At 44.9% G+C, this 23,225-nt stretch overlaps 1 protein-coding gene across 1 annotated transcript; it reads right to left on the reverse strand.

Moving 5' to 3' along the window:
• Positions 1-1,177: 1,177 nt before the first annotated feature.
• On the reverse strand, positions 1,178-22,416 carry CARHSP1 (calcium regulated heat stable protein 1). Its single transcript, XM_032960897.2, has 4 exons — positions 21,829-22,416; positions 11,796-12,010; positions 11,314-11,436; positions 1,178-6,869 (listed from the first exon to the last, which is right to left on the reverse strand). Exons 2-4 carry the CDS (start codon positions 11,966-11,968, stop codon positions 6,713-6,715), a joined length of 453 nt encoding a protein of 150 aa, XP_032816788.1. The 5' UTR covers positions 11,969-12,010; positions 21,829-22,416; the 3' UTR covers positions 1,178-6,712.
• Positions 22,417-23,225: the final 809 nt, after the last annotated feature.

A 23,225-nucleotide genomic window follows, 5' to 3' on the forward strand; every position in this document is an offset into this window, starting at 1 on the left:
TATGAGATTCCTACCAGTATGAGATTCCTACCGGTATGAGGTTCCTACCGGTATGAGGTTCCTACCGGTATGAGGTTCCTACCGGTATGAGGTTCCTACCGGTATGAGGTTCCTACCGGTATGAGGTTCCTACCGGTATGAGGTTCCTACCGGTATGAGGTTCCTACCGGTAGGAGGTTCCTACCAGTATGAGGTTCCTACCGGTATGAGGTTCCTACTGGTATGAGGTTCCTACCGGTATGAGGTGCATGCAAAACGCTCACCTGTTTCTGTAAAGTGCGAGTTTTCGCCAAGAATACGAGTGGGACGCTCCTGAAAAATTTGGCTATCCTGACCGAATTCACCACATTATCATTGTCTCCCGCCCTAGCTTACAACTATTGTCTACTGTGCCCCGCGATGGTTAAAATAGCATCGCTTTTATGAAATTTTGGAGCCACGATACAATCCCGAGCACCCATCAAGACTCACGTTACCCGCCTCGGTACCTAAAACTGCCAATACAGTACGTAGTTGCAATCCTTAGTCAAGACCCTCATACACAAGAATCATACAAATACAACCAGGTCTCTCTTGAGATGCAAACTCCTTTTGATTTTAAAGTAAAATTAGGTTTTGCACCTGGGTAAAAGAAAACTTGTTTTGTCAAGTCAATGCCCATCCACAGGTCTGCCCCCAGAACCTTCTCTGCACAACGTCCCGTGGCCCTGTGAGATTTGCTTATACAGCACAGTAATGTGTATCATAATTAATAAAACCGGCGAATAGCGGCACTGCAGTGGAAAAAAACTGGCCCTAGCTCGTCATACAAGATAGTGAAGCAACTACGGTCCTCGCCTCAACCAACCCTGTGAAGTTTCTCCCAAACCAATACAGGTTTGAGTGCCATCAAACAGTAAGCAACCTAGCAACCTTACCTGAATTACCATAACGTATCTGTTCTCTGAAATCAACTACAGTACTGTATATGCTTGTCATAGGGTCTATAAGCGCTACATATTAAGTTACTTTCAATGAGTATGCCATAAACCATAGACAAAAGACACGAGGTACAATACTCATGTGGGATTCCAATGCCGACCGTGCATAGCTTCGGCAAAGCGGTCCAGTGTGATCACGTTACAGTTGTTTCACCAAGGATGACTTTTGACACCCATTTTACGACGACATGCATATATTAATTTTGAGTTTTTAATAATGAATGCACAACACACGTCAGCGATTCATTAAACAATGTGTCATAAAAGCAAATCAAGACCCCTATCCCCGGTCTGTGGCAACAGTTTACTAGTGCCACATTCCCTTTATCGGCCTCAGTGTCAGCCTGAACAGTATCTGTTTGGCTGTCTCAATGTCACTAAACAGCGTTACAGCTGGTACACATTTCGTTGATGAAAACAAAAGCTTGTGGAGGCGTGTGCCTATAACATAGCTATTTAAAGGCAGACTTATTGGGTCATGCAGATATTACGTGCTGCAAGGCTCCCAAATTCACACAGCTGCCATCTCCTGTCTACCTGTGCAGAGGTCAGGCGGTAACAGTACAGCAAGTGGGTTCAAAACGTTAGTGTTATCCAAATATATGTATGGGTTTTCTCTAGTAACCTCCGTTTTCTCCTACATACAAAATCCTCGAAAATAAATTGACTAAACATGTCAACGCAGGTCCCTGAATGCTTTGTTTATATTGACAAGACTGCACAGGAAATTAACTGGAGGAAACTCAACAGATAAAAATGTGTAATTTAAAATGTAGCAGCTGATCAGAAAGGAACAATGTTAATTTTAAAACAACTGTCAGACATGTCAAATGTTAAACAATTATGTAATGATTACAGGAATTAAATGTCACCAATACTGTACTCTGGATTGTTACTCAGAGGGATTAATTCTGAATCATTCGTTCTCACTTGAAGACCCATGACAAACTGTGTGAGATGCTCACCTGCTGAGTCTGCAGGTGGTTGGGCTGCACATCGTGATTTCTCAAAGGCTTCCTTTTGAGTTTTTCACACGCTTGTGGGTTTCAAACGGCGCAACTCAAAGCTTCAAAATAAAACTCCATATTTTTTTTGCATCTAAGCGGCATCCATTTTTTTATGAGCTCACAAACATAGATACAAAGACCAATACGACAGAAGAGCACTGCTAAGGGACATAAAAAATTGGAAAACAGGTGGGCATCTTGACAAAATGGTGACCATCTTTGATTAGAAGGCGATCAAATGTTATGCTTGTATCATCATTTCAACGACTGTTTTCTGCTCCACTAATCAGGCTGTTGTGAATACACGTGCCCACATACAATGCACTATGGGATTTCCCCCTATGACACAGTAATTCTAACTCGTTTTTCAGTTGTGGAGTAGACGTTATGATTGCTCTGGACTAATAGTCAATGAGCCAAGGTCAAAATTTTACTCGTCGGTACCACCTGAAAATGAAACGCGTATGTTGCACCATGATCTTTTAATCGCAAATAAAAGTAAATTATTGAACGACCGTATAGTAAGTACGTAATCAGATAAGCCATTTACAGAAACAGTTATCACTAAATATTTGCCACTTAAAAGTGTTACCAAATTATGTTCCGGCCCATGGACTAGAAGTGGTCTCTGATGCTTTTGACAAAATCTGAAACAGACACTGTGCAGATTGGTGTGATGAGCACAAAATCAACCCAGGATATTTAAAGAATCCCTAATGAGAACACTTTTACAGGCACTTTGTCACCTTAGTAAGTCTCGTCAACCCTTTTATTTCAAATGTAATTATACGGCATTGCCCTCCTCCATATCGCTCCCCTCTCCCCAAGAAAAGTGCCACTGGTGCCACTTTCCATTAGCACAGGGAAAGCTCAGTGGGCGTCGCTTCTAATTATGGGCTCATAATTGCAAATAATTCACATCCAAAACAGGGTCAACACAGGGTCAAGACTTCTACCACCACCATATTTCCTTTGGGGTCAGTAAAATGAGCACTACCTGTTGAGACAGCTCTATTTGGTATAAGCCCAACAATAGGCTGTTGTGTTACTTAGACTGCTCCCTGCCAGTGATATGTATTTTCAAGAATTGGTTCTGGAGCCTCGAGAGATGAGAAACTCTTAGTGTTCATTCGGAGTGTGAGGACACTGACCTCTCATCACTATACTCATGACAAATATTTCACTACAATGCAAATTTTACTTTTTGTTGTCTAATCTGTGGTTTCATTTGGTTGTAATCACCCTGTTGACGATTATTCACAGGAAGGCCTCATACAAATCCAGGTCCAAAGGTCGGAAAAGCAACCACTGTTCTCATACACGCACGTGTCTGTGCAATGGCTTCGTAATGAAGATGAACTAAACCATCCCAAAAGAATAAGTAACTCATTCAGAATGGACTCAATCCAAATGATGAACTTGGCGCTGTACTGATCAGCTGGGTAGCACAAACATGAAGTTGCAAGATATAATTCCAGAGGTCAACTCAGCCTTTCTTTCATCACTGCAAGGTCAATAACCTTGATGCCCCCCGTGTGAATTCACCAGTGGTTGTCCAAAGGACCAACCTGTCCATGCCATAGGAATATGGAGTTTCCAACACATGCCTATAAACAGATGGAACTGTTTCATACTTGCGTAGGAAACCTTCAATTGCTTCACTTTTGAGGGCTGTAATTCCATTTCTGTAAAACCCCGAAAACATATTTAACTCATGTTTTGACTAATAAAGCACTTGTTATTGCATCCTCAAATTTCTTCCATCTTAAGCATAAAATAAACGGAGAGAAAACTAGCTAGACACCATGGTTTTTAGTAGTAGTAGCTGTGGGCAGAACATGACAGAACTATAGAGGGAATGGAAAAGTCCATGGTCCGACATACTATATAAAGATTGATGCCACAACAAAGCATATTCAATTAAAAGCACATATCTAAAGATTATGAAATCCATGCCATTTATTAACCCATGTTTAGTTGTTTGTAATTACCTTGCGTGTTTTACGTGCCATTTGTAGAAATCTGAATACAGAACTCTGTAACAAACCCAAACTCGCCAGTCTAGGCTGCCAATCGCACCCACATCTTTATGTTAATCTTAGTAATGTCTGTTGCGAGAAAGTGGTATAATAAGGAAGGCAAATGCAACATTTTCATGACCACTGGCAAGGAGGCTCGGGAGACCAGGAACAGCCGGTTACATCCCTATTACATTCCAAGATCGGTACCACGACCCACATCCATCCCCATGAGCCACAAGGCTGTGGGCTTAGTCCCTCCCACTGTCCCCTGCCACCTCCTCCTGTCTGCCCTCCACTGGCAGAGAACGGTGCTCAGGAAGTGATCTTAAACATGTAAAATATATTTTTTATATTTAATGCATTTTTCAGTTAGGTTAGGCTACTGTAATCTAAAATCTATAATTCATTTAATCTTCAATTTTTTTTTTAATCCAAAGACGAATGCGGATTTCATTGTATACGACCTCACCGACAGTACTTCCCATTCCTGCATCATCACAGCAACGTCACGACTGATTGCTCATTCAAGAGCCTGTTGCTCCAATATGAAACCGAGGTCATAAATCTATCTACCTAGTCCTATTATCAAACTCTCTTCAGTGAACATTTGCTCTAGTAAGACTTCCGTGGGAGCATGGACCAAGTCAGAATGCCATCTGGAAGTCAACACCCTTTCCACTGGTCATGAAATGGCAGAAAGTTATTAATCAAGTAACATTACAAGGTTGATAATTTATTGTTTGGCCACAGGTTTTTTTCATTAACTTTAGAACTTACGATGTCTCTTCAACAAGCTCCTCTTGCCACAACCTGTGGCAACGCAATCGCACACTCTGCGAGTGGTTCCCTTTGTCATTCAATGCAAGTTTACGTATTTTACAACTCTCTGGGTTGGGCAAAACATTTAATTACGCACATTTAAATCACGTAATTTTTGTGCAGTTATTGGTGGTTGGATGGAACCAACGTCTGAAGTTGGTTCTGTGTTTCGGCTTGAACGGCGTACTGTGTTATGCCATCTTAAGTTGTACTCCACGTACTGAGAGTTTCTTCAAGAATAGAAGCTCTAAGAGAAGCTCCCAGCATGTACAGCAAATCATCGGACGTCGTGCCAAACACCACATGGTACAACCCGAAAACACATCAGAGAGCTATATAGAACAATCACAAAAATCTTCAAAAGGGTTCACCCTTCGGGCAGGTTGGAAACTGGAATTCAAACCCAGTGATGTTGACCGACTGCTCCAACACACCTTAAGCTTCACTTAGCCACCTCTGAATACCAGCCTTGATGCAGAACTTCAATGAACGTTATCCTATTCTGCAGAATTCACAGCAGCCGTTCATAACAAAATGAAACTATTAAAAAGCAAACGCATTCATACATACATGTGCATGCAAGTGTGTGTACTGGTGCATACGTGCATGTCCAACGCTATGCATCCTAATAAACTTAACCATATCCAAAATTGTGATGGCCTAATTATATAATGCACTCAAAAAGGTGAGGTACATTTCCTGATTCCGCAAAAAATATCTGCTCAATATGGAGGTAATTCTAATAAGCGATTGAGTGACGCTATGATGTCTGGGTGATATACGCGCATCTACACGACCAGACATCATCTGTGCTGTTTGCTCTTTAATGCCACTTTGCATATGATACATAAAGCATTGTCAGATATTGCCAACATAAGCATGTGTTACGGCATTTGAACTAAGACAATGTCATTCCCCATTATATAGGCATGGTCCCTGACAAGAAAAATGGCCTTATTTTGACTCTCACTAGCTGGTTTATGAGCTCCAGCAATTAAGCATTTAATAGAGACCTGTGCTAAAGCAGCAATACACTTAAACACATGGTTGTGTCCGCAACTGTAGTGAAGTTCCTGATTAACTGTATTAAATGTGCACTGTTTGGCAGGAGCCGGCTGAAAGTCTAGGGGAATAGCAGAGGCCAAAGGGTGAAGATGGGTGGATAAGAAGTGTTGTTTCAGCCATAAATGACAGTGGGTGATATATAAGTATTACAGATGAAATTTCTACAATTGCAGTTTCTCAGAATTATGATGAAGCTTTGGGGGGCTTCCAGTTTCTGGGACTTGTGTCAGATATTAATGTTGATAGAATTGGTGGGAGATCAGTGGACTTAAAATAAAAAAAAATGTAAGGAATGTTAATATATAAATGAACCAATGATAGAGGGTTTTAATTGGAGTTCAACTGAATTTGGGATATTACATTTTTCAAACAATTGCATGGCATTTCTAATGGAATTTTTGAAATGTGTACCAACTCAAAGCAACCTTTTGATTTATTAGAAATTAAATATTTGACACTTACTTAATGTGAATTATACTTTGAAAATAAGAAAAAGCAGATTTAAACTAGAAGTCATGGGGATAGAGGCCAGGAATGCTTGAGTGTGTAGAGCCGGTTTCAGACGAATAACTCACTGCCATTTATTTTACTCGGGGGACCTATGGCTGGCTGCATAAATCAACTCATGAGCCCTAAGTTTCCTATCTAAATCCGTGTAAACTAAGAGAAATGCTACCTTCATGTGTTATGCAACCATCCAACGGACTAGGAGTGAGTGTCCCCACAGTCATGTGTTTAGTGTGGGCAGAGGCAGGCAAGGCTGGCTGGTGCGGCTGGCTGGTGGTAGAGATGAGGATGGAAGGCCCAGGTGCCCTGGGTCCTAGATGGGGTGGCCAGACCAGGTCTCGTGCTTGGACCCCGGTGCCAGGTGAATGATGCTGACTTCAACTGCCTGATGCTTCTCCATCTTGGGTGGGATGCAGCATAGCTTGTAGCACACTTCGTCGCCCTCCACCGGCACATACTCGCCCTCCACACTGCGAGGTACACAGGGTATGAGAAGACACGGACGCACAGATACGTGAACGCGGGGGGGAAGCATGGGCGTGCGTCCGTAGGATATGTGGATCCACGGGTATGTGAAGACGCAGTACAGAAATATGCAAATATATCGGTGTGTGGAGATGCAAGTGTGTGTAACTGGGGATGCATGGATACACGTACACAGTTACAGGAACACGAGGGCATGAGCACAGAGAGCTGGGATCACGCACAAGCATGCAAGCCAAAACATGAGCAGGGGTAACAACAAATGCTTCCCAAGAGGTAGGATGAGGGTCACCTGTGAATAACTCACAGGTTTCAGTGAGTCACAGTCACTTTCCATCACTTTCATATCTTTAAAAATCACACGCACCAAAGACCTCAACACCCACGCACCCACGCATGCACACCAACAAGCACAGGAAAAAGGCATGAGTGCACAAATGAATGCATATACACACAAGTGAAATACAAAAATGCCTTTGAGATTACACAGTTTATTTTTGTAAAGACTGTAGTGAAAGCCGAGTATGTTGTGGTATGTATGGCATATGCCATTCACAACTGGCAGCCTTCGTATCCCGCGTGCTGAATGCTGTATATAAATGCTCATTATGGGCTGAGATGAGTTCAAATTTGCCCAGATCAGGTTCAGATACACATTGTCAAGGGGAATGAGCTTAATGAGAGGTAATGGAACCCAGACCACTGGGATCATAAAATCACTATAAAAGCCACTACAAAGATCCCATGTTTAGCAAGTACCGTTAGTGAGCACCTATTTAAGAAGGCTAGGCCTTCTGAGGGGAGGCATGGCCAGCACCACACATGGCCACCTTTGAATCCTCATTTAAGGCGGAGTCAACCTAGGGGTTTCCTAGGACAGGCCGAGATGCAACTTGTCACTTAGGAACAGCGATGACTTAAACCATGGCCACCAAATGTACAGTGCGCGAACTACTGCACCGCCACACCCCACACACAGCAACACAATACAGACTGCTGGGGCTGTCGGTGAGTCCCTATCAAGGCCAGCATGGCACAAGTTGTGGTTGTGTGGCGGGCAGCATGCTCGGCTGCTTTTGTCTCCCCAGTGATGATGTTGACACACTGCTCTAAGTACTCATCTAAGGCAGTTAACCTTGGGGAGAAACCAGGAAAAAATCATATACCACTCTTTTTACTGTTGTTGTACATGACAAAGAATCAAACCTGTATCACCATAATTGTAGCAAAGCACGCAAACCACTACTCCACCAACCCCCCCACAAACAAAGCTGCACCCACATGCACGTCTTTGTCCTTGGGAAGCAAATGGCAGGAACCCCGAGTGACCTTCATCAGCAAAGACCACCGATGCGAGACAGCTCACAAGGTGTATTTCACAATGTTACATAATAGCACCCACACACCCACCACCTTCCTCTGCCCTTGTAGACCTAGTACCAGCATAACACAGCTCCCACACTCTTAGACATACAGAGACCGATGTCTCCCTTGACATTGGTCTACATGGGCTCTTACCTCGTTATATAATACTTACACACACATAGCACACACACACACACGTGCATACATGCAGACGTGCATGCATATATACAAAAACAAAGCTTCCTTGCATAGCCTTATCAGACTGTTGGGGCAAGTGCTGTTTCGCGAGCACCTATGAAGGCTGGCACAGAATGCACAGGGACGGGTGGCCAGCACCACACCCGCCTTTGCCTCCCCAGTGGCGGCGTTTTTTCATACACTGCACCAGGCACTCATTTGAGGCTGAGTTGACCTAGGGGAGAAGGCCCAGGACCGTTTCAGAAAATCGTCACTGGTGTTGGCCGTGAGCGGAAATGGAACTCAGGTCGCCGGGTTTGTAGCGCAGTGTGCTACACGCTACACTACCGCTCCTCCCCACACGTACACACACAGCAAAACACGTACATGCATTGTAATGACAGGGTGCCACCTGTCGGCCAGGAGGGGTAATCACAGGTATGGGCGCATTATAAAATGACCAACTAGAAGGGGGGCGTGTCTGGGTTAAAGGTAAAAGGCGGGGTCAGTCGGCAAGCTCCGGGAACCTGCTCGAAGGTTCTAGAAAGAGGCGGGGCCTGGCCACGCCGGAAAGTATATAGGGGGGACGTAACCGAAGGTTCAAAGCTGTCGCGGGGTCCCGGGTCCTGGCTGCGTCGCTGCTCGCCGTCATCTCTCTTCGTCGTCCGGCCGCATGGCCGATCCTCTGCACAGCTCCCATCGTCGTTATCACTACCTTAGTCAGCCAGCTATGTAATTAGATGCCGACGATGGGGCTGTGTAGAGAGGTCGGCTGTGTGTAGCTACGTAGATACGTTTATATCGCCCAGTGTTTGTGCCCAAGTGTGAGAATTAAATACGAAGCCCTCTACACGTTGTGTCTCGGAAGTTGCTCATTACACATGCATGAAAACATGTGCAAACGTGTTTTAACATGCTCACAAGTACACTCAGACGTGTACACACTGACACACACGAGCTGACAGAATCAGGGGTGGAGCCACAGGGGGGGCTGGGGGGGGGGGTTCAGCCCCCCCTGAAATTTTGGGAAAGTCGCTAATCGGGATAACCGGATATCCGGCTGCTGCAAAATGCTGCAGGCTGCCACTTTGTGCTGCCCTGCAGGCTGCCACTTTGTGCTGCCCTGCAGGCTGCCACCTTGTGCTGCCCTGCAGGTTGCCACCTTGTGCTGCCCTGCAGGCTGCCACCTTGTGCTGCCCTGCAGGCTGCCACCTTGTGCTGCCCTGCAGGCTGCCACCTTGTGCTGCCCTGCGGGCTGCTTGAGCGGCAGCCTTTCGAACTTATCGAACTTATTAGCCACATCAGCGGCTCCGACCTATGAATAAACTCCGCGTTCAAATCCAATAAAATTTGTTTTATACATTTGTGGCGCCCATTGGAAAACATAAACACTGGATATCTCAGAATATTTAAGTCAGCCCCCCCCAAAGACGAAATCCTGGCTCCGCCCCTGGACAGAATACATCCTCTATAGTTACAATAAATGCCTCTGATGGTGATGGTGGTGACACCACACAAAGATTCCTAATTTAGCCTGCACAAAATGTTGGGGCCAGTGTTGTTCATGAGTACCTACAAATGCCCACAGGTTGCACTCAGAAGTGGTGCTATTTATGAATTCAGTGCACAATTACACCAGGTAATGAATTGAATTCTGAGGGGTGTTTGTGATGGTTCAAATTGTTACTGTAAATGGTTCTTGTTGTTCAGTCAGGAATTTAAACTATGTCATTGGGGATCATAGCACTAGCACTCACACAGACACTTGCATGCACACATACATGCACACATACATGCACACATACATACACACGAAACAAAGATCCCACATTTAGCCCTACAGACGGTACTGATGCTTACCCACTGCAATTTATTACTGCACCAGGTAATAAATTAAGGCTGAGTCGACCTAGAAAAGGCCCAGGAACTATTTGGATATCATTCACCACTGAAGCTAGTCCTGGCCAGAAATTGTTCATAACGAAGTACGCCAACCACTATTGTACACTACTGTCCCCACAAACACACACTCACCCATGCACAAATCCACAAACGTTTTCGGCACAAGGACAAATTTGAAGTCTTTGGCATCCTACTCCAAGGATGTGACTCTTTATCTAATTAATTAATGTCCCTTCCTTACAATGGAGAGCGCCCAGTGAGGTGACTCACACTGTAACCCGGTGACGTGAGCACAGAGGTTTTGTAAGAAAATTTTAAATCGCTGGCTTGTGCAGGCAACCGAGCCGCACAGCCTGTCCCAGGCCGGTGACGTGTCGGGTACACACATGTGAATGAGATTCGTCACTTGGTTGTATTCATTCATGGGATCCCTGGTCAGATTCTTTCAACCTGCGAATCCTGCTGAACACCTGCCACAGAGTCACATGGTTGTGGTGGTTGCATTCAGTCAAATGGTTGAGCTCACGTGAGTACGTTCAATAACGTGGTTGTGCCGAGTCACCCGGTTAGGTTTTGTGCATGCAACCTCATTTGATGATGCGGATGCATATGGTTACGTGGTTGGGGAGAGGTAAGGTCGCGGTCATCGCGCTGCGCGACGAACATGGCTATCCGTGTTCGATTCCCGCTTACGACCAAAACCAGTGACAATTATCTGAACCGGTCCTGGGCCTCCCCTAGGTCGACTCAGCCTCAAATGAGCACCTTGTGCGGTGTCTAAACATCGCCACTGGGGAGACAAAGGCGGCCGGGCGTGGCGCTGGCCACCCACCCCCTTCGTGTGCCGTGTCGGCCTTCATAGGTGCTCGCTAACAGCACTTGCCCCAACAGTCTGTTGTTAAGGCTATACAGGGGGATCTTTGTCTTTGTGTTTGGTGAGTTGGTTGTGCTGAGTTTACGTGGTTGCGTTTCGTGCAGGTGGCTCACTCTGAGATGTGCACATAGATGTCGGCGCCGCCCCCCTCGGGGGTGATGAAGCCGTGACCTTTGGAGCGGCAAAAGAATTTACAGACTCCCCGGTACGACGGGCCGGCTGCCGCTCTCGCCGCTCTGCAAACAACGTGCACATCCACAGAATGAGTGGCACTTTATGGTCAAAAGCATGTTCTTGTCAAGAGAAATAACAATTTCTGAGCAAGAGACTGTCAATTTTCTTACAGGTGGTTGAAATAAGCTCATGTGTGCATTAACTAGAAAACTGAGATAATTACTCAATGAAAACCACAAACCAAGACGTGGCTAATAGTCCACAGGTTGTCATCGACTATGTTAAAACAATGACTATAAACCAAAACAAAATTCGGATTAAATTAACACTGTGCATGTTACACACACCACTAGAACCATCACCACGCAACCCTGTCACAGCGGTCACCGCCCACTGTCCATGTGTGTGTATGCACACTCACGCGGAGTACGTGCGAGATCGGCGCGTGGGCAGTGGGCTGGGCAGCAGGAAGTCTCTCTTCGGGGAGAGTGGCGAGATGGAGGAGAGCGAGGTGGGGACGTCCCCAGGCCCCGTGGGGCTGTGCGGGGCACGGCGGGGCGACGAGCCCGTCTCGCTCGCGGGAGGTGCTGACATGGTCTGGGGTCTGGTACCACGTGGGAGGGGGGAAGTCACAGCCTGCAACAGAAGAAAGGAGCAGTGTGTTGAAGTATCGGCGGTCAAACAATCCAAGTACGGTGCGAGGCAAATATATCCAGCCGCAGAGATGACAAAGTAGAAACACGTCTGCATGTGTTTACCAGGACAATATACACTCACATTCTTACTGAACCCAAAGGCGAGTGTCTCTTAATCCCAGAGACCGCAGGGGAGGGTGCGTCTCCTGGTTGTGTACTGTAGTGGGGTTTTGTTTACCCATGGAAGCAAGTATTAATTGGGCGGCAGGCAGTCCGAGCAAGGGTAATGGGTTTAATCGTGCTTTAACGACTAAGTCGGCATTTGTATTTCAAGCAGGGATTACATTTAGGATTCCATTTTTAACATGTTGAATACAATAATTAATCAAATGCTACAAAATCATACAAAGATAGCTATATTGCCGAATGACATGCAGTACTGCCAAATAAGTCCATCAGTTTTTAAGCCACTCATATTTACAAAAGTATTTTCATGAAAAGTGAAAATTTGTGAAGTCCACACATTTTTGTGGCATTCAAAATACATTTTAAATCCAAAAATTAACTACAATTTGTATTTACTTTATAACAAAAAAAGAGTTCAGTAATATCCCCTCACACCCCCCCCTCCAAAGACAAAATTTAAAACAATTTAACTTGATCACTATTTGTATTAAGTCAAAACTATTTTTCCACATGCTCAATGAGTATGGGTGCAGATTATTACAATAGTCAGTATCTGGTCAATATATAAAGAAATATATATATATTAATAAATATATAAAGAAATAATCAAAAAATGTTTCCTATGAGTGGAAGACCTTGGGATTGGTAAACATCATCAGCTAACGCTCAATACAAATCCAATCAATGTTCAAACTGTCCTTTCACACAATATGAATTATAAATTAATCAGCCATAATCAATCCATTACTGGATAAAGGCTTCCCAAAGCAGTCATCATCTCTCACGGATCTGCGATATGGCAACAGCATACAAGCCGATTTCATTTCTCGATCTGCGCAATGGATGTCAAGGATGCGTTGGCTCCATTGAATGCCACTCTTTCACTTGACTTGACCACCCGAATGACAAATTACCATATGGAATTTGATATTGAACAATTGAAATGCTATATTGCCCAATATTTTTCCAACAGATCTTGCAATGTGCAAAATCTATTAAGTACTACTTTTTAAAAATAAAAAAAAACAATCACAGATAGGCATCTGTGTGTTAAATTGCAAATGTCTCCTATTTGGCTGGAAAGAGGTTGCTTATGGTGGATATCATTGTGGCATATACTAGAGAATATACTTGCTGATGATCGATACCAATGGGTTCAAGATCAACATTTGTGGAGGTTGCTGTGAAATAGTTTTGTAGTGACTGATCGTCACCGTGTGGTGCCGGCCTTACGAAGCCACGGCGTATAATGTGTTTACATTACGTGTAGCCCGCTTACGGGGCATTGTACCAGCCCTAGCGGGGCTTGGGTGAGCGCTGGCCAGCGCGGAGGCACCGCGAGCAGTGTGCGGTGCGGGCTCCCGGTGAGGGAGCGAGAGGGAGCCTCAGCCAGCCAGGGTTACGTTGGGGTATGATACGCTGGTTGACCTGCTGACACGTGACCGGATGATATTGGAGGGGGGCCACCGGTGGACGGGGGCCGCTGGGCGGTCACGTGGTCTAAAAGAGCTCACGGGAGCCTTCAAGAAAGAGCTCGAGAGATCTGGAAGGTGGGCGGGGCAAAGGGCGGAGCCAGCCCCAGCCCAGGGGGATATAACGGGCACCCCGTGAGGAGCTCGAGGTTCTTTGTGTGAAGAAGAGCCACACCGGGAAAAAGAAGCCTCTAGCCACGCGGACCGGGACCCAGCTTGTGGTCCGGGCCGGGATAGCGAACCGTGCCTAGTTCTGCCGTAGCGTGGTTAGATGGCCATTCGATACCCGAGTGTAGATTGTGCAACGTTATGTTGAAGTTGCTAAATAAATAGTGTTGCTCCCAAGGCAACGTCTGCGACTCAGTTGGACTCACTACAATCTGACTGTGCAGGTGACGACAACCATCTTCCAGCAATATTAAGTGAAAGAGCAATGCTCACAACAATGAGCAAAGTCAGGCGAGAAATCACACTATATTGAGGGCAGGTAGAGCATGTGTCAGTCACATCAGTCTGTTCATCAATAACATGGATTTTCCAGCAAGAGGAACCTTTGCAACACGTGCTAGCCTGGCACAAGCGCTATGGTGACATCTCCGCTGTTGTGTGTCGGAGTGTAAAGCTGTTTTTCCAAGGGGACATTGAGACTGTCGCTTTGTGGCAGGGGGGGGGGGGGATCGTGCAATGGGGAGAATGCATTTGGGGTTGGATCACGCGGGTCAAACTCCACACAAACACCAAATATGTCCCAGAGCCAGACACGTTGTACAAACACACGCCGAGCACCACGCTGCTGCTTCGTGCACAAAAACATTTATTTCTAAGACTTTCTTTTTTGTTGTTGTCCGAGCTCTATATATTCGTTAAAGTGAATGTTACATAACTGTATATAATGTATGTAAAAACTAATTACGGAAAAATAATTTCTCCATATATATACAAACATGGAGTGGAGTGGTGCAGTAGTGGTTTGTGCAATGTTATGAAACCAGTGACCCGAGTTTGATTCCTGGCCACAGCTAACTTCAATGGAGAGTGAAATCTAAACCAGTCCCATGCACCCATTTCCGTTCATCAACACGCACGAACCAGTGTGGCAAAGTATGGTCAAACAATACACATGAATGACAGCGAGGGGAGGCGTTCATCCGACAGCAGATTACACCAAGGGTTGTACAAATAAACTTCTTTATAAAGAGTCAAGTAAAGACTCAATCTGACTGGAATCCAGGATGTATTACAATGATGATGAGTTATGCCGAAAGGTATTTGACCTAGATTTTTTTAAACGTGAATAAAAATGTATAACTGCTAACCTACACTGACCAGCTTGGCTATGTTCGGTATGGCTGCGGGTCAAACTCAGGTGACCGGGTATATAGCGCAGTGCACAAGCCACTGCATCGCAGCTCCACTCAATGAAAAGAGCATGTCCTAGGGAAAACGTTATTTTCTGCAGATTGGTAGAACAGATAATAGCAGGAACAGGCATTACATCCTTAAATAAGAACACTGTTCATTTCAAGTTAAGTTTTGTAAAACAAAAAACCTAAGTTTTACTGAAACACATGTCAAGAAACAGCATAATGGCATGACACAGCAAAAGCATACAGTCACCATTTTGCATAAACTGTGCTGTTGTTTTCAGCACCATCACCTCATCTTCACACTCATGGTGTCCGTGACCCCATTTCAGTGCACTCCATTCCCCATACACCACCTGACCTAACAATGCAGCAGTTTTAGACAGGACTCCAAGTGTCAACTGCTTAGATGAGAAATAGGTTACATGCTTTAAAAAAACAGGTAACATATTTATAAGTTTTGTTCATCACTCTAATCTTTATGTTAACCCCCACAGATATTTTTTTACAGATGAGAAGGATAAACTGTCCCTGCCACATCAATCTGGCATTTCTACTGCAAGCTCAAGGTTGCCAGCACCACCCTCATACTCGTTACATCCTTTCCAACTGGTACATCGAAGCCGAGCCAAAGCTGGGGCCAAATGGTTATGGGTGGTTTTCTACTGGATATTTTCCATGCCATGCGATGCTATGGCAACCTAACAAAACATCTGCATCTAATTTGGAGCCAAGCAGGGCCAGGTCTCATGAAGCGGTAATTACGTGTGACATCAGTTGGTATAACTCAAATACAGTATCACACAGCGTCATCCATACGCGTCTCTACATTACCCATTGTGTGATGTCAGAGGCATGGCTCGAATTTTGCTGTGGAAAAACTAGCCAACGCCTGCAGTGGTCTGGCTTCGCACTGCCCTGGCACAGCTCAGGTTTGACAGTGGGAAAAGGGCTACATGTATATGATTCTGAAAAATGTAGACGTTAAAATTAGTTTGTGAAATTGTCAATACAAATATATAATCCACTGGACCGAACTAATTCCATATGAAAGTTTTCCAATGACATTTGTTTATTAATCAGGACAATCTTGCACTCATTTCAATACCACTAAGCATCATCAGCAAAGTGCACCAGGAATAGTAACTAACAATGTGGGCTCAAAATTGGTTGAACTACAGCAGTGACACTATACTGTATCAAGTTAAACTCAAAATGTATCTTGGTTCAAACAAGCATTTCAGGTGGTGCAGAACCAGTGGTGGAAATTCCTAATTTTCACAGCGCAGAATGGTTACAAAACGTTACGCATTTTATTTATCCTGATGGGATGATGGTTCAACCTCCAACATTAAGTTTAAGCACACAAGCAGGGATGAAAGATTCAAAAACTATATTGTACATAATATACTATACAGCCCTTGTCAATCCAACGGTGGATGAGGGTCTTGCCAAGCCCCGTCGGTCAGGGAGGTTGTTTGACCATACTTCACCACGCGCGCCAGTGCAGGTTGGTGAAAACGGGGAAGGGTGGCTAAGATTGCTTCATATGTCACTTGCCACCAAGTAAGCCATGTTTGCTTTATTCTTATAACAGGCTGATAAAATATATTCTTAAAATGTCTACGATAAATCTACATATACATTTGCAATTTAACCATCCCATAAAGCTGGTCGTGTATATTGCATAGTGCCAAACAAAGTTCAACATATAACAGGGCTGTTAAAACTCTAGCCAGTGGGCCAAATCTAACCGGTGAGCTCATTTAACCTGCCTAATGGTGTTACTCAAACTCAATGAAAGTGCTGTACCCCTTCATATTTATTTATTTGCACTTCTCTTCCATTTCATTTCTCACATATTTCTCCTGTTATATATATCTATCTTTTCTGAACACCTCTCTCGCTGACCTGTATTTATTATATGGTTGTGGCCTCTACTTCTAAGTATGTGAGGCAAAGCAGTCCTCAATGCAAAAATTATGAACACCCATTATGTTGGGCGAGGGAGAATGAAGCTCGGTAATACATACTTTTATTGTCCTTCTTCCAATGACAAATACCAAAAATGCAGCCGAATGAACTTAGTTTGAAAAATAAAACATGCTTAAAAAAACTGGACATGCACACCTGTAATCCATGACTTGGAAGTAGCGTTGATGGAGAATCTATAATTGGGCAATTATTTTCATGAGTGAATCCACCTACAGGGTAACACACGATAGTCCCTGTAGAGGCCAGTATTATAAATATGTTTCTGCAGGTTATATTCAGTGTTCTCACTTTCATGAGTGTGGGGTTTATCCAGACAGACCTGCATAAACGTTCAAGAACTCTTACCCCCAAAAAAGTCTCTAGACTCTGCAAAGCTTTCCGAGGGAAAGCTTTAAAATATAGAAACACTGGATTTGAAAATGTTGTTTGGAATGGCAGTAACCACAGAAAATGTGTTTTTAGTCAACACTAATCACGGAGCCATGCACACTTGAGGCATAGAATTGCACAATATGAGCGAATTTATACCGTATAGTGTTCCCAATTCAAATTGGATTTCGAAACGCTGTACATAGCACACAGTGTGCGAGTGTATATGCGGGGAGTGGTAATGTAGTGGTCGGCGCACAAGCACTACGAACCCGGCGACCAGTTCGATTCCCGTTAACAACCAATAACAGACAAATATTTGAACTGGTTCCGGGCCTCCCCAAGGTGGACTCCGTCTTAACGAGTACCTCGTGCAGTGGGTAAAAATCAGTACTGGGGAGACAAAGACGGCAGGGTGTAGTGCTGGCCACCCACCATCTCGTGTGCCATTGCCAGTGGTTACTAACAGCACTTGGCCCAAGTCTCTTAAAGGCTATAAAAGGGGGATCTCTGTATTTGTGAGTGCATGTGGAGAATGGTAGCTCAATGTTTAGCACAGGTAGGTGAAATAAACACCCCATAGCGAGGCTGCACAACAGTGGTGGGAAACTAACAGTGGTTGGTGTGTTTTGGATAGTCTGGTCCTTGTCACAAGAAGGTGGACTTGTTCAAGACAATTAAGACTGCCACAAAACACTCAGTTGCACATATAGCACCACCGTTAATCCTTTAAAAGGCTCATTATTAAATTATGTTATCACGAGTACAGTATGTTAATTAAATGGAACAAAATTATCCAGATAAGATCTCATTTCAATACAGATAACCAGCAAATCATACCTGATCATATGATGTCTCAATAAAGAGCTGGACATTCTGTAATACCCAGTTATAATGTACAGTATTGGTCTTTTCTTGCCCAGGGAAAATTGAAATTGTTTACAACTAATGAATTATGAAGTTTAAATTATATTGAGACCCAAGTCTGCTTTGTGCAACGTGTTAACTTAATTCCTTAACGTAACCAAGGCAGAGCAGGCGAGTCTGCTTTTGGTAAACTGAACTGATTAATGAAAAGCAACACACCAATGGGCCTAAATAATAGAGTATTTAAGAAGTACATATTTCCTGCTATGACAAAGGGGTTCATAAACACGGACAGTGATAACGTAAATTGAACATTAGTTGAAACGTGTCATAATTAACGACGAAATGGCAGCAAAAGGAGGTGACATGCCCAGGAGGATGTCCTCTGCAGAGATGGAGTGATGAAATTCGCTCGGGTGTGGCAGTGAATGGGCACTGGATGGTTTGCTGAATCGCAAGATCCATGAGATGAGGCCATCATCCTGCAGTTATGTTGATTTCGTTAGGTTTATTTGTTTTTCATTGTCCATTTTGCACTCTGTGCCATGACACATTAACGTAACAGTCGACTGGCTTTAATAAAAGTGTCACATGGACTCGCATTCACTTGTACGGCAGATGGTGTACTTTGGCAATGCTCCACTAAAATTACCACACAAGTTGCGGGAGTTGAACGATGATACTTGTAACTGCAAATAACTGCTGAAACTTAGGAACAAGCCGTGTCTGTACTCGAAATAAGTATAGGGCCTCTGGGTATCTAGCATGTGTGCGCATGTGCACGTCGGTGTAATATTTTCACGTGTGTTTATCTGTTTGCCTGCATGTGTCTGTGGGGAGCAATGGAATGGCAACATAGCTGTGGACATCGCCAAAAGCAACGATAATCTAAGCCTGCCCTGGGCAAACCAGGGCCTAAAAAGCCAGCGCACATGACAGCATGTTGACATCAAGACACTTCTACCAACGATCTGTGAGGTTAAACGCTATTATTCACCTTAAGAACGTACGTTTTAAAATAATTATTATTCCTTGTGCGTCTAACAACACGTGCGTTAAATATGAATTGTACTTTGTCAATGTGCAATGATTGATTCCACGACTTACGCCAGGCTCATGATTTGTGATACGCTGGTAAATACGCGGAGATCGTGCCCAACAGCACGCGATACAACCCGAAACACATGGAACAAAAAACATTTACAGATTATAGGTCAAACCTCTGATATGGTAACACTGCCTAATGGCTACTACGATCAATAAATAACAGCTCTGGTGAAGAGTACATGGCTGTCTTTTTTCTTGCACAACAGTGGCCAAGCGTGCACACGCCGTGACTGTACGAGGTGGGTTTTTTTTGCCATGTGCCATAGCCTATTGAGTTAATCAGGCAGTGCGCATTCATGTGGGCAATCGACATAATGCCACGGCTAGGAGAGGCCTTCATCCAGCAGTAACACGATCATGGCTGTTGAAGTTGATGATGGCACAGTATTTGATGCGTGTGTGCTCTTTGTGTGACTGTGTAATCCCAGAACCTCCCAATAAGCACGGTGCGAAATAAGTTCAACACACGGTATACCATACATGTTGGTGGGTGGATGGGTGGGTGGATGGGTGGGTGGGTGGATGGGTGTGGGGGGGTGTGCAAAGTTACCACAATAACAAGTTGGCAACGGAAACAAGAACCGGCCACGTGAGAGCTCGAACCCACACACGACTTTCACACAAACACATGACACACACACACCCCCATCACACGAACTCTGTTGTGCACGTGAAGTTGCAAACCCAAACCAATACCAACTAAGCAAACGGTACATAGAGTACACACACAATGTACACATGTACACATGATCACATTCGACAACCAATTAGCTTTTGTTGCTGTACTGTATTCATGAACGTCAGTGTCTTTCAGCGTAAGGTGCTAATTCATCTCCCTTGGCCGGTGGCGTTTGCGGGAATTCCACATTACAATGACACAAAGTCAACCACTGCTGCCTTGCCACACAATGGTACCGATTTTAATCGACCCAGGATATGATGGGCACCCGTATACTTATGTAGTACGGTGTATAAACAACATTCCCATGCAGATGCGTTTGGCTGATGAACGTTCACACGACACACTAAACCTATAAAACAAGAGTGGAAAAACTGGAGAGAAAAAACACCAACATTGTTCACAAACCCACGCGTGATGTAAAGATACCATAACCGTGCTACAGTTAAAGAATGTAAGCAATTAAAAAAAATAATGCAACGTTCATACATTTGCATTAAACGCACCCGGGTGAATGTATTCCGAGTCATAGTCACACACATGGCAGTATAATCTGTCGAGGTGCACTTTCAAGTTTACTTTAAGTCTTAAGATAGTCGTTTACCTTACACTTAATCCAACAAAACGGCCCCCATATTCTTAGTTTTTTCGGTAAAGTCACGTTGAAGAGAAACAACAAAATAACAAAATATATATATAAAACAATAAAAAAATTCTCACGACGTTTCTCTTCAACGTGACTTTACCGAAAAAACTAAGAATATGAATTACTGCAGTCACGAAAGCTTTAAATCAAAACGGCCCCCGTTTAGTCAATCCACTGCTGGAAGCTGGACGAGGGATGTTTGACCATACTTCACTACGCTGGTAAGTGCAGGTCGGTAAATTGAATACATAAAATGTTTCTGTATTGCCCACGCACCTACCAACAACACGTGTTGTTGTGTATGGCGGGCACCCATCAAAGCAGCATGCAGGAAACTATAACTTGCGTAGCTTCCGATGCCTTTTCCAGGTGATGGGATATGTTATAGGCAAGTTTATACATACAATAGAAAATGCAAATCCGCATTTAAAACAATACTGGTTTCTTTGATCCACAAAATATCCTCAATAGGCCCAAGACTGTATACACCAACACATGACCATTCCGCACGTGGTGTTTTTAAGTTGTACAGAGTACGGTATTTATACATTATAGGTGGCCACGCGAAATTGTAATTAAAACACAGCAAATCAAATAGGCCCAAGCCACCAAAACACATTGTGCAAGTCAAGCGCGTACTATAAAATACTGCACCTCGCACGTGAAATGTCACGGTCTAAGAGTCCCTTACCCCAGCCATCTCTTACTTGAAACAGGCGTGCGTGTGTGTGGGCTGTTCGGTACGGTCCATTTATACAGTTACACAAACTCAGCGTTCACAACAATCGCTGCTGTGCTTTGTGTGTTTTTTTTACACGCGCCACTATGTGCACAAGACGCAGGAGAGAGAAAAAACACAACACAACGTGGGAGAGAGACGATGGGCCCATGCCGTTTGTTACCACATCGGTACGATACAAACACAACGCCAATGTCACAGGTATTTGTATTAAATTGCACGCTTTGGGAGAGGCCTTCATCCAGCACAACTGATACGAGTTCCCCTGAATTAGCATGCACATGCTGTTTGGGGCAAGTTCTGTTTAGCGAGCACCTAGAAAGGCCCGGCAGTGTTTGGGCCAGCACCACGCCTGGCCGCCTTTGTATCCCTGGTTCCTGGCGATGTTCACTCACCTCACCGCCTTGGACGCCGCTCTTTTCTCGCGGTGGAGTTCGGGAGCCCCTGCAGGGATGGGCGTTTTCCCTGCGATTTTGGCGTCTCCCTTTGTACGCCGACCTTCACCCACTCGTGTATCAAGCCCCTGCACAATTATCTCTCCGCGTATGTGTGTGTGTATATACGTATGTGTCCCTCTGTATACCCCTCTCTCGTGTCTGCCTTTCCCTATCTACGGTGAAGCTCTTGCATGTGTTGGCAAACCACACTCCCCCCCCCCCTCGGCGATTCCTTTGTACGCCTTCACGTCTTCACCTCCCCGTGCCACTCTGTGTGTGAGTACGTGTGGGTGCACAGCGTGTACCTCGATGTTGTAGTTACTACCAGTGGCCTCGTGTGCAAAAAAAAACACACGCAAAGTTCTAAATATCTCCCAATTGACGCGTGCACGGAAGGAAGAACGCCACTCACTGCCCCGATCCTCCTCCCTCTGCGAGCCTCACTCTGTGCTCTGACGTGCCGCCCTATCAGACCCCAGTCCCACGTAGAAATCCGCGGAAGTCACCCTCCACTGAGCGACAAAACCCACGCGGTGCAGGCAGTGTCCCACGTAGAAATCCGCGGAAGTCACCCTCCACTAAGCGACAAAACACAAGCGGTACAGGCTACGTCTCACGTAGAAATCCGCGGAAGTCACCCTCCACTGTGCAACAAAGCACACGCGGTGCAGGCAACGTCCCACGTAGAAATCCGCGGAAGTCACCCTCCACTAAGCGACAAAACAAGCGGTGCAGGCTACGTCCCACGTAGAAATCCGCGGAAGTCACCCTCCACTGTGCAACAAAGCACACGCGGTGCAGGCAACGTCCCACGTAGAAATCCGCGGAAGTCACCCTCCACTAAGCGACAAAACACAAGCGGTGCAGGCTACGTCCCACGTAGAAATCCGCGGAAGTCACCCTCCACTGTGCGACAAAACACACGCGGTGCAGGCAACGTCCCACGTAGAAATCCGCGGAAGTCACCCTCCACTGAGCGATAAAACACACGCGGTGCAGGCTACGTCCCACGTAGAAATCCGCGGAAGTCCGACAGAGACATCGCCTCTGCAACAAACCCACACGTGCTCCGTGCCGGGGTGGAGCGGTGGGAAACCGGTTAGCACTGCACTGCGCCACCGTAACAACGAACCCGCCCGGCCTTCATTCGACTGAGCAGCGACCGCGGACGTTGTGATGCGTGATAACGGTCCTGAGTGCCCCCTTTCCAGCAACATTCACGGATAAAAGTGGTGAAATATGTACTCCTTTGGTTCTTTCGGTAAAGTCACGTAGGTGGAAAAATGTAATAAAAATATATTAATATATTATTTTTATTTTGTTTTAAAAAAAATTTTCATTATCGCGGCCTCGTA

Source organism: Petromyzon marinus, chromosome 26 (genome assembly GCF_048934315.1).
Source record: "Petromyzon marinus isolate PM22_M1 ecotype Great Lakes invasive population chromosome 26, UKy_Petmar_22M1.pri1.0, whole genome shotgun sequence".
NCBI lineage: Eukaryota > Metazoa > Chordata > Hyperoartia > Petromyzontiformes > Petromyzontidae > Petromyzon > Petromyzon marinus.